This window comes from Cynara cardunculus (genome assembly GCF_001531365.2).
Source record: "Cynara cardunculus var. scolymus isolate 2C chromosome LG 3, CcrdV1, whole genome shotgun sequence".
Classification (NCBI taxonomy): domain Eukaryota; kingdom Viridiplantae; phylum Streptophyta; class Magnoliopsida; order Asterales; family Asteraceae; genus Cynara; species Cynara cardunculus.
Genome location: NC_037530.1, coordinates 17,632,460 through 17,644,318, shown reverse-complemented (window position 1 = coordinate 17,644,318; position 11,859 = coordinate 17,632,460). Strand labels below are relative to the sequence as shown.

General features: G+C 39.4%; 2 protein-coding genes and 1 non-coding gene across 3 annotated transcripts; 2 read left to right on the top strand and 1 right to left on the bottom strand.

Moving 5' to 3' along the window:
* Positions 1 to 953: 953 nt before the first annotated feature.
* On the bottom strand, positions 954 to 1,060 carry LOC112510680. The gene has a single exon (XR_003069041.1). It is a non-coding gene; the product is annotated as a small nucleolar RNA R71 (small nucleolar RNA).
* Positions 1,061 to 1,154: 94 nt separating this feature from the next.
* LOC112509008 lies at positions 1,155 to 2,854 on the top strand. Its single transcript, XM_025113877.1, has 3 exons — positions 1,155 to 1,445; positions 1,617 to 2,211; positions 2,601 to 2,854. Exons 1-3 carry the CDS (start codon positions 1,155 to 1,157, stop codon positions 2,852 to 2,854), a joined length of 1,140 nt encoding a protein of 379 aa, XP_024969645.1.
* A 3,780-nt stretch (positions 2,855 to 6,634) lies between these two features.
* On the top strand, positions 6,635 to 8,055 carry LOC112509007 (proline-rich receptor-like protein kinase PERK10). The gene is made up of 2 exons (XM_025113875.1): positions 6,635 to 7,380; positions 7,767 to 8,055. Exons 1-2 carry the CDS (start codon positions 6,635 to 6,637, stop codon positions 8,053 to 8,055), a joined length of 1,035 nt encoding a protein of 344 aa, XP_024969643.1.
* The last annotated feature ends 3,804 nt before the right edge of the window (positions 8,056 to 11,859 follow it).

Here is an 11,859-nt window from a genome sequence, read left to right as displayed (position 1 = left end):
TCTGAAATCATCTCTTTCATTGGACTCTAATCTAACTTTGGCTACAATCCCTGTGGACGATAATCCGGTACTTGTACCACTTTATTACTTGGAAAGACGACGTTAGGCCGTATTATATACTTGCTTTGTGGCCTAATTTCATTAGTCTAAAGGTGTGAAATATAACCGACCAAGTTTTTGGCGCCACTGCCGGGGATTGATTCGCTAAAAGTTTTATTTTGAGTAAATTAAAAGATTTGTTTTTTCTAGTACCATCGGAATCGTTTTTAAAGTGGTGTATGCCACGGTCACAATGCGGGGAATTTTTCGAATTTGATCCCGATATTGAGAGAACGTTTCACCATCGGAGGAGGGCTCAAAGAGCATTTTTTGCTCTACTCCCTCCAAATATGGCGTTACCTCCCTCAATTAATCCAGAAATACCACATTTGGAAAATCAACTGCCGGGTTTTGAGCAAATCCCACAATTTCCGAACTTTCAACAAGGACATCCCCATAATGGTAATATTTTGGACACAGAATCGGAACCTAATGAGCACCAAAGAGCACAAACTCCGAACATAATTAATTTGGCAAATTCCAAAAATGAGAGGATCATGGATTATGCTATTCCGAATTTTGAGCAATTAAATTCCGGGATAGTTAGGCCACATATGACCGCTCTCCATTTTGAACTCAAACCGATAATGTTTCACATGTTGCAAACAAATGGCCAATTTGTCGGATTATCTTTGGAGGACCCACATTCGCATTTAAAATCTTTTATGGAAATCACTGATGCTTTCTTGATCCCTGGAGTGTCAAATGACTCTCTAAGGCTCACTTTGTTTCCATTTTCCATGAGGGATCGAGCAAAAGCATAGTTTAACTCATTAACTCCGGGTTCTGTGCCGTCATGGAGTAACATGGCGGAAATTTTTTTGCGAAAATATTTCCCACCAACAAGGAACGCTAAGTCCAGAAATGAGATCTGTCTTTTCATACAAATGGACGATGAGGCTGTTCATGACGCGTGGGAAAGGTTCAAAGAGTTGTTAAGAAAATGCCCGCACCATGGCATTCTGTACTGTATTCAACTTGAGACGTTTTACAATGGATTAAATCCCATGGCAAAACAAATGTTCGATGCGACTACGGGCGGAGCCTTTACAGCTATGACCTATAATGAAGGATATGAAATCCTAGAAAAGATTTCAGCAAACAATGGACATTGGGCCGATCCACGTGCTCAGTCACAGAAAAAGACTGCGGGGATACATGATGTAGATGCATATACTGCATTAATAGCCCAGCTTACCTCCATGACCAACATGTTGAAAAATTTAACTACCGGCCAGGGAGGACAGCAAGCTGCTAATACACCAGTCCAAACAGTCCTATCTATGCAATGCGTGTGCTGTGGCGGGGAACACTCGTATGAACACTGTCCTCACAATACTGAATCAGTAAACTATGTTCATAACCGAGTTAATCCCTATTCCAATACCTATAATGCCAGCTGAAAACAGCATCCGAACTTTTCTTGGAACAGTCCCACTTTAAACCCACCAGTCCATAAACAACAAGGAACTTCTAATTTCCAACCGTAACATCATGGAAACAGTTCTAACTCTCAGACTCACCAACAAAGTTTTCAGAATTCACAACCACCTTTTCAGAATAAACCTCCTCCACAGTCAGAATCATCTTCTTTGGAAACAATGATTAAAGGACTCTTTGCACATGCACAAGCACAAAATCAAGCTTTAATAAATCAACAAAGTGCAGCCATCAGGAATTTAGAGACTAAAGTCAGTCAACTTGCGCTTAACCAGAACAATCGAGCCCTTGGTACCTTACCTAGTAATACAGAGGTCCCTAGAGACCTAGGTAAGGAACATGTGAAAGTAGTGACCCTTAGGAGTGGGAAGGAGTTGAAAGAAAAAGTGCCCAAAGATAGTGCACCAATTTTGACAGAAGCTGATGCTACAACATTGGTTCCTGCCAAAGAAAGACCGGTCCTACCCTTAGAGAAACAGGCATTGGAGACCACCACTTCTGTCCCCCCTAGATCAGACTTTCCCTTACTCTTTCCTGAGGATACCTTAAAGAAGTCAAAAGAAACTGAGGTATTAGAGACCCCTAAGCTTGATGCTAACATTTCATCTGAACCTCCAAAGGGCACCACAAGGACCCAAGGCATTCAAGACCCGTCTTGCTCAACTCATCCAAGTAAGAATGTGATAAAACCAATCCCTCCTTATGTTCCCTACCCCCAAAGGTTGAGCAATCAAAAGGAAGAACTGCACTTTAAGAAATTCTTGGATGTTTTTAAAGAATTGCACATCAACATCCCGCTTGTTGAGGCAATTGAGCAAATGCTTAGTTATGCCAAGTTTCTTAAGGACATCCTAAGCAAGAAGAAGAAGTTGACTGAATATGAGACTGTAGCCCTAACCGAAGGATGTAGTGCACTTTTGACCAATAGAATCCCCCTAAGCTAAAAGATCCAGGGAGTTTTACCATTCCTTGCTCAATAGGAGGGAAGGAGATAGGGAAAGCCCTATGTGACTTAGGAGCTAGTATCAACCTTATGCCCTTGTCTGTTTTCAACACCCTAGGCATAGGAGAAGCTAGACYRAYCACAGTCACACTCCAATTGGCCAACAAGTCCATAACATATCCTAAGGGGAAAATTGAAGATGTTTTGGTACAAGTTGACAAGTTCATATTTCCGACGGACTTTATCATTCTAGATTTTGAGGTGGATAAGGATATTCCTATTATTTTAGGGAGACCATTTCTAGCCACCGGAAGAACTTTGATAGACGTCCAAAAAGGAGAATTGACTATGAGACTCCAAGACCAGAATTGACTGATTAGAGGAGATGTGTTTGGAAGAGTGTTCAAGAATATCAGAGATAGAGGAGATGTGTTTGGAAGAGGGAATTCAAAAAAACCTTAAGTTGGAAGGAGAATATGATGAGGAAATAGAAGAGGAAAGTGTTGAGGAGATAGAGGAGTTAGGAACTGATGTTGTCCCAGTGGATGCTACAGCATTTGAGCTATTAGAAAATAATGAGCAAAAAGACTTCACCCCGTCCATAGAATCACCACCTGATTTGGAGTTGAAAAAACTCCCATCCCATCTAAAATATGCTTTTCTAGGAGAAGAAGGCAAATTGCTTGTCATTATCTCATCTACCCTAGAATTGCATCAAGAGAAGAAACTTGTGGATATGTTGAAATTGCATAAGAAAGCCTTAGGATGGACCATTGTTGACCTTAAAGGGATTAGTCCCTCTATTTGTCAACACAAGATCATCCTAGAAGATAAAATTTTCACTTCCATAGAACCCCAACGAAGGCTAAACCCTGTCATGAAAGAGGTAGTCAAAAAGGAGATTTTAAAATGGTTAGATGCCGAAATTATTTTTCCGATTGCCAGTAGTTCTTGGGTTAGTCCGGTCCAATGTGTTCCAAAAAAAGGAGGGTTCACAGTCATCACAAATGACAAAAATGAACTTATCCCTACTAGAGTTGTCTCCGGTTGGAGAATATGCATGGACTATAGTAGACTAAACAAGGCTACCCAAAAAGACCATTTTCCACTACCTTTCATTGACCAAATGTTGGATAGGCTAGCCGGAAAGGAGTTCTATTGTTTTTTTGGATGGTTATTCAGGGTACAATCAAATAGCCATTTCTCTATAAGACCAAGAGAAAACCACCTTTACTTGTCCCTATGGCACCTTTGCTTTCAAAAGAATGCCATTTGGACTTTGTAATGCTCCAGCCACCTTTCAAAGGTGTATGATGTCCATCTTTTCTGATATGCTGAAAAATCCATTGAAATATTTATGGATGATTTTTCTGTGTATGGTTCATCATTTGACAATTGTTTAAATAATTTGAAAAAAAGCTTGGAAAGGTGTGAGGAAACAAACTTGGTCCTTAATTGGGAGAAATGTCATTTCATGGTCAAAGAAGGAATTGTTCTTGGTCACTTGATTTCAAAAAGAGGGGTTGAGGTAGATAAGGCAAAGCTTGAGGTAATTGAAAAACTACCTGAACCTACCACGGTTAAAGGAATCAGAAGCTTTTTGGGTCATGCCGGATTTAATAGAAGGTTTATCAAATATTTTTCAAAAATTTCAAAACGTCTTTGTTTACTTCTCCAACATGATCAAAAATTCAATTTTAATGCTGAATGCAGAAATGCGTTCAAAACTTTGAAAAAAGCTTTGGTTACCGCACCAGTGGTAGTTGCCTCGGATTGGAACAAACCTTTTGAGATCATGTGTGACGCTAGTGATTGGGCGGTAGGTGTTGTGCTAGGAGAAAGGAAGGACAAGGTGTTCCATTCAATTTACTACACAAGTAAGATTTTGAATGAAGCACAAATTAATTACACCACAAATGAGAAGGAATTATTGGCCATAGTTTTTGCTTTTGAGAGATTTAGGTCCTACTTGATGGGAACAAAGGTAATTGTGCATACCGATCACTCAGCCATCAAGTACCTAATCTCAAAGAAAGATGCAAAACCAAGGTTAATAAGATGGGTGCTTTTATTGCAAGAATTTGACTTAGAGATTCTTGATAGAAAGGGGGTAGAGAATCAAGTAGCGGACCATTAGAGAATCAAGTAGCGGACCATTTGTCTAGGTTGGAAGAGCCCGAGAAAGGAGGAATGGACATTAGTGATACTTTTTCGGATGAAAGAATCCTCTTGATTGACTAACCAAAAACACCATGGTTTGCGGATTTAGCTAATTTCTTGGCCTGTGGAATAAAACCCTCTTATTACACAGGCCACATGTTGAAAAAATTCTTTCATGATGCTAAATCTTACTTATGGGATGACCCGTTTTTGTTTAGACTTGGTGCAGATTAGATTTTGAGAAGATGCATGCCCGAAATTGAAGTGGCAACAATCCTGCAGCATTGCCATCATGCACCATACGGAGGCCATTTTGGAGGCCAAAAAACTGCAACCAAAGTTTTACAGTCCGGTTTTTATTGGCCAACCATTTTTAAAGATTCCCACAATTTTGCACAAATGTGCAACGAATGTCAAAGAAGTGGCTCCATTTCCAAAAGGAATGAAAWGCCATTAAATGGGATACTCGAAGTTGAATTATTTGATGTTTGGGAAATAGACTTCACGGGTCCTTTCCTTCCATCAAATAATTGCCAATACATACTTGTGGCTGTTGACTACGTATCCAAATGGGTGGAGGCTATGGCATGTGTGTCAAATGATGCAAAAACTGTGGTTAAGTTCCTCCAAAAACATATTTTCACACGGTTCGGTACCCCAAGGGCACTAATTAGTGACGAGGGTACCCACTTTGTGAACAATTTGTTAAAAGGAGTCCTTGAAAAATAAAATGTTAACCACAGAATTGCCACGGCTTATCACCCTCAAACTAATGGTTTGGCAGAGCTCTCTAATAGGGAAATTAAAAGCATTTTGGAAAAAGTGGTCAAACCCAATAGGAAGGACTGGGCATTCAAATTAGACAATGCTTTATGGGCATACCGAACTGCTTTCAAAACACCAATCAGTATGTCTCCATATAAGCTAGTCTATGGAAAAGCCTGCCATTTGCTTTTAGAACTTGAGCACAAAGCATATTGGGCTATCAAAGAGCTCAATATGTCTTTGGATGAAGCCGGAAAGAAAAGAAAGTTTCAACTTTGTGAAATGGAAGAACAAAGACAAATGTCTTGTGAAAATGCCAAACTTTATAAAGAAAAGACAAAGAAATGGCATGATAATAGGATCCAACACCGGGAGTTGAAAGAAGGGCAAAAGGTCCTCTTGTTTAATTCTAGGTTGAAACTATTCCCGGGAAAGCTCAAGTCTAGGTTGTCCGGACCCTTTGTCATTCATAAAGTTTACCCTTATGGAGCGGTTGACCTCATTAACCCGGAGGACAACACGGTGTTTAAAGTAAACGGACAGCGAGTTAAGGTATTTCATGATACAGTAGCATTCCCAGAGCATTGCTCTGAGAATTGGGCTATACCTTAGGAATGAAGGTGTTTTTGGACTTTTTCAAGTCCAAAGTTTGTTTGTAAACATTTTCCCTCTTTATATTTCTGTTTTAGAGCTTTTATGTTTTATTAGTTTGTTCTTGTGTAGGTTGTTTTCAAAGAGATTATCATAGGAAGTTGATGTTCTGCCAATGCTACAACATTCATAGGTTCACATGCGAGGTATTTCAGCATCTTTGTAAGGAAGTCAGAAAAGTACAGGTGACCTCATCACTACATCACAACAGTTTTTGTCAGCCAAATTTCTCAGATTTTGTCCCCCATACACCAATACCCACTCCATCATAATCAATGTTTACCCATTGGATAACTACTTTTGACACTTCCTTAACCGTCAAGTGCTTGTGATTAGAAAGACTTAATAGAGAGATGACCTTTCATCTTCCCCGTAACCACCTTTGTCAATCAAAATAGCCGGCTGTTTCTTCCACCCATTACCTGTCGGTTTCTCACTTCAAATCACCATCTCCATTACTAAAACCTACCATCAAATCCCTCTTTCACTAAAAACACCATTGCTTAAACCACTCTCATTACACTCACTGACACCACTCCACTCGCCTCTCCTCTCTATTCGAAAACCGTGGCTCGCATGAAAAGGACGGCAGTTCGCGACCCACCACAATCGGTCCGACGAAGTAACCGCCGACAAGCATGCGCCTCCGCCTCGCGACGGACAGGGGAGCCCGAAATGATAGACCTTGCAGCCAATAGCTCTCCCTCGACGTCTCCTCCCTCATCACCGTTGCTGCCTAGACCACCGATTGTCACGCCATTGCTCGCCGACTCTTCTCCTCTGCGCGCTAGACGAATGCCGCACCGGCCTCCCTCGCCTCCTCCGCCTTCAACCGACTGCCCTCCTTCGCCTCCACCAACTTCCAATATCACGCCACCATCTTCACCACCTGCGGCAGTCGCCACCATCGCTCCGCCACCATCATCGCCGCCGGTAGATACGAGCCCTAATTTGGGTGGTGAGGTTAGTCCTATTTCAAGCCATAATCTGCCTGTGGAGGGTTTAACAACATCTGATTCATCTGAGGATGAAAACTTTGTTCCACCTAAATCTCCCTCCACTGTATTGAGTCCTTCAAAGTTATATTTCTTGACTTGGTATGATCAACCTTGTGCACACATGCCCGAAGCCACTGTTTTGACTGACTCTACACCTCACATTGTTGAGGATGAAATTGTTGGGCTTGATCACATTGAAATGCATGATAGGGAAGAGGTTTATGACACCCCACATAGTGAGGCTGATTCAGAAGCCAACATAAGGAATTTGACCCCAATTCCTACTAAAAAGATAAAGGGATTGGGAAGGATTTTTGCTGCCAGGTCAAAATCTGTGGCAAGTCAGCCTCTTAGAAAACGACCAAGGCACACTCCACTTTCTATTTAGTTGAGGCATACAACCTTTGTGCCTAGAAAATCACCTCGAATGGCCACGGTTAGGCATGATGATACAGCCTGCCCTTCTCGGGTGCGAGCCACACGCAGCATGTCAAACACTAAACCCATTCTTAGGCCATAACGACAGTTTAATGGGTTTAGCATTGAAGTCGCACAGTTGAAACAAAGATAAAAAACAAGAAGGTGTTGCCAGATAAGGGGTTCGATAGGAGAAGTATCGAAGAATTCAGTTTCATCTGGGACGTGATCACCAAGCAAGGATGGCAAGTGCTTTGCGAGGTAAAAAGCTCTTTTAATTTGTCTTTAATTAGGGAGTTTTACGCCGAAGCTTGTGTATTGAGCACTACAAAGATTAAGGTCTGGGGTGTTCGGGTGAGTATCTCGGCCAAGGCTATTAATAAGCTTTTAGGCCTTTCACCCCCGGCCGAGACTGATTTTGAGACACTTTCCCAATCGGCTTCATTTGCTAAACTGGAGGAAATTGGTAGGGAGCTTGGGAAGGCCGGAACCGGGTGGGATGTCCATAGTAACTACATGTTACGGACTTATAGGGCTTCGAACTTAAATCCCGATGCTAATGTATGGATGAACTTCATTTGATATTCTCTCAACCCGACTACTCATGACAGTTCTATTTCGGTTGAGAGAATCATTTTATTATACTGTGTGGTTACGGGTAAGACAATCAATGTGGGGGGAAGTTATTGAAAAGGCCATTCTTTATTGTTACAAAAAGAGACAAGGGAAGTTGTTTTTCCCAGGCCTGATTCATAAATTGTTTATGCAAGCTGGTGTCCCCAAGTACACTGATGACTTAGTTATTAAAGAGTGCGAGGAGAAGTGGATAATTGATATGAAGGCTGTTTCGAGGCTTAGAGAGAGGAGTGAGAGAGGAAGGGAATTACCCGGTGTGACTAGGGCTATGGAGGAGCTTTTAGAGCAAAGTGGTAGTATGATGGACTTCCTGATAGAACAACGGGCCGAGATGGTAGAAAGGTTAGAGACCATGCAGGCTGATTTAACGAACAGGTTGAAGGCAAGTGAAAGGAAGATGAAGAAGCGGTTTGAGAAGCTGAAAGAAGACTTGGAGAATGGGGTAGCTGAAAAAATCAAGAGAATGCAGAAAAAGCTGAATCAGTATACGACGGAGACCCAGAGACTGAGGACAGAGATTGCATATGTGGCTACCTGGAGTACACAGCCTACTCCTTTGGAATAGGACAGGTTCTACCACCTTACTTTAGCTTCATATTTTAATTTTTTTTAGTCGGGAATAGTTTTTTATAATTTATAGTCTTATTTTTACGCATGATCATTTAAATTGAGGGCGGTTAACACATGAGATCATAGCCCGAATAAATTTAGTGATTGTTTGTCATTTGATCATGGTACTTTGCTTTTGGCTAGAACTAGCAAAACTCTTTTTGGGGAAATACTTTGATCACACAATCACCATTAGGAAATGAGATAGGCCATCTTTTCTATGCTCATATTAGCCACTTGCACCCTTTATACACAATTATACCCCACAAAACGCCAATGAGGACATTGTCATATTCAAGTTTGGGGGAGGAGTTCACATAAGGACACAAAGTCAATACAAAATAGCAAAGCTCTAAATTGACTCCTTATCGCACAAAGGGTGTTGAAAACACAATGAAAGTCCCATAGGGGATATGTGTTCTAGAAAATGTTATGAAATAGCACAATAAAAGTCACATAGGGATTATGTGCAAACTCCAAACAAAAAAGGCGAAAAGGCCCGAAAATTTAAAAAATTTATATATGGAGTATATAAGTGAAAAAGGCGATGAGATAAAAGATATGCCAATGAGAGAAAACCCTATAAGCCCTATTGATCCTAAATGGTGATTGTGTTTGTACTTAACGAAGAAAAGGGAATGCTAGCCTATGGTTCACACAAAGAACTTGGTTTTGAGTGACACATCTTAGATTTATGAAAGGCTATGAACATCATGATGCTATAACTCTCTTTGGGAAGGCACTTAATGCTTTGATCATGTATTTTTGTTTATATTGAGTCTTTATATTTGTCTTTTGGTTGCTTGGGGACAAGCAACGGTTTAAGTTTGGGGGTATGATATGTGTTGAGAATTGAACACATAAAGCGCTCTTTTTACGTCTTTTTAGTTATAATAATTTCTTTTCATTCCCACTTTGAGTCCTTTTTATTTATTTCTTTACACTTTTGTTATTATGAAGCTAAATATTRTGGTTGACTTGTTGGTATGTGTGAATGAAGCTAATTGAGAGTTTTTGTGAAAACAGCAAATGCTACAGCATTGGTGCAGCGTCGACCTGATTCATGAGCAGTTTTTTGGAGGGCTTAATGGATAAGACGCTGACTTTTTGAAGGTGGATGACAGCTGTAAAAGTTGGATTTTTAGTAGAAAAATCTGTTGTTAGACTTTGGTTAAGACTATGTACTTTTTAGTTACACTTTTGTTGGTTTGTAACTTACTTTTAGAAACCTTAGCCTACAAGTTTATTTATTTTGTCTTCTAGTGCCCCATTTTGAGTATAAATAGAGGGCTTGGGGTGCCTTCTAAACCATCCCTCCATTCCTCCATCCCATTAATCCTTAATTCCATCTTTTTCTTTCATTTACTAGCTTTTGTAAACCCTCTCCAAGGGTGTTCTTAATTAAGTGCTTCAAGTTCGTCATCTTTTTCTTTATTTACATTCTTGTCTTTTATTTTCCGTCATTTATTTTCTCGTATTTTATTTTTCCACTATTTACATTCTCGTCATTTACATTTCTGTCATTTATTTTATCGCCATTTACATTCCCGTCATTTATTTTATCGTCATTTACATTTCCGTCATTTATTTTCTCGTTACTTACTTTACGCAATTTATGTTTATGTCTTTATTTTCCGTCATTTATTTATAACTTTCCATTATGAGTAGCTAAGCTTTTATAGCTTAGGTGTGAGACGGAAAGGTGATATTTTCAAACCGAACGAAAGTAGCTAAGTGTTTTCGAAAACGACATTCCATTGTTTCATTCGAGTTTTTATAAAACCAAGCACACTTCTTGACGGGTTAATCACTTGAAAGTGTTAAAGTGCGATGGACTTAGAGATAAGCCGTCATTAAGCACGTCAACTTGGATGACATAAGAGGTAGACTTGAGAAAGTTGCCGACGAGGAGACTTGTCATTTATGTTTTTCGAAACGTAACTCCAGACGGGTTGGTCACTTGTCAAAAGTGTCAAAGTGTGATAGATTCAGAGATGAACTATCAAGAACACGCCAACTCGAATGATATGGGAATCGACTCGAGAGAGTGATTTTTTAACAAAGAGATTTGTTTATCCATATATTTTGAAAACACCATTGTGTCACTATCCCCGGTCCGGACACCACATAGAGATATGGGTGGAAAACTATAAGATGGTGAAATGGTGAAGTCCAAGAGGAATGCCTTCAAAATAGATGGTGGAACTTAGTTTCGAAAAACTGCTTGCTGTAGCATTGCTACAGCATTGGCTGCTGGAATTTGTGTTTGGGTCTCACCTTAAGTCTTACACCCTTGCTTCTTTTATATATTCTATATTTTGTTTTGGATCACCTTAAAATCAAACAAAAGTCTTCAAAATCGYCATCTGAAATCATCTCTTTCATTGGACTCTAATCTAACTTTGGCTACAATCCCTGTGGACGATAATCCGGTACTTGTACCACTTTATTACTTGGAAANTCTGAAATCATCTCTTTCATTGGACTCTAATCTAACTTTGGCTACAATCCCTGTGGACGATAATCCGGTACTTGTACCACTTTATTACTTGGAAATACGACGTTAGGCCGTATTGTATATTTGCTTTGTGGCCTAATTTCATTAGTCTAAAAGTGTGAAATATAACCGACCAGGTGCATTGAGGGGAGTGAACTTGTACATATAGCTTCTTGATTTGTTATTAAGAGATTTTCAAATTTGATGCTTTAATCAGCAGTTGATTATGTTTTAAAATTTGTCTTTAAGACTTTTAGCTTTAACAGATTGTACTTTATGTTTAAAATGTTGTCTTTAAGACTTTTATGAAATTTAGTTTATAAGGTAGTATAGATATTTGTTATTTATCAATATATTTTATACATTGAAAAATGGTTATATTTGGTGATTTTTGGCAACTGATAAATAAATCATAAAATGTGGTATTTTAATAATTTGTTATATATATAACGAAGATTATTTGATGAAAATGTATTTTTAGTGTATTTGGTTTTATAAACCATTCTGTATTTACATATTACTGAGTCATAAGACATTTTGGAAGTATAAATTGTACAATTTTCATTTGGAATTGATTTATCCCTTCAATAGTGAGTTTTTGACCAAATCATATTTTGGAGCATAAGTTTGCATAAACATTGGAT

What these genes read in the sequence shown, in the direction of transcription:
- LOC112509007 (XM_025113875.1), top strand. Translation starts at nt 6,635, where the DNA reads ATGAAAAGGACGGCAGTTCGCGACCCACCACAATCGGTCCGACGAAGT. An exon ending in GGAAGGATTTTTGCTGCCAG is followed by an intron (nt 7,381 to 7,766) that starts GTCAAAATCTGT and finishes GTCTTTAATTAG; the next exon opens with GGAGTTTTACGCCGAAGCTT.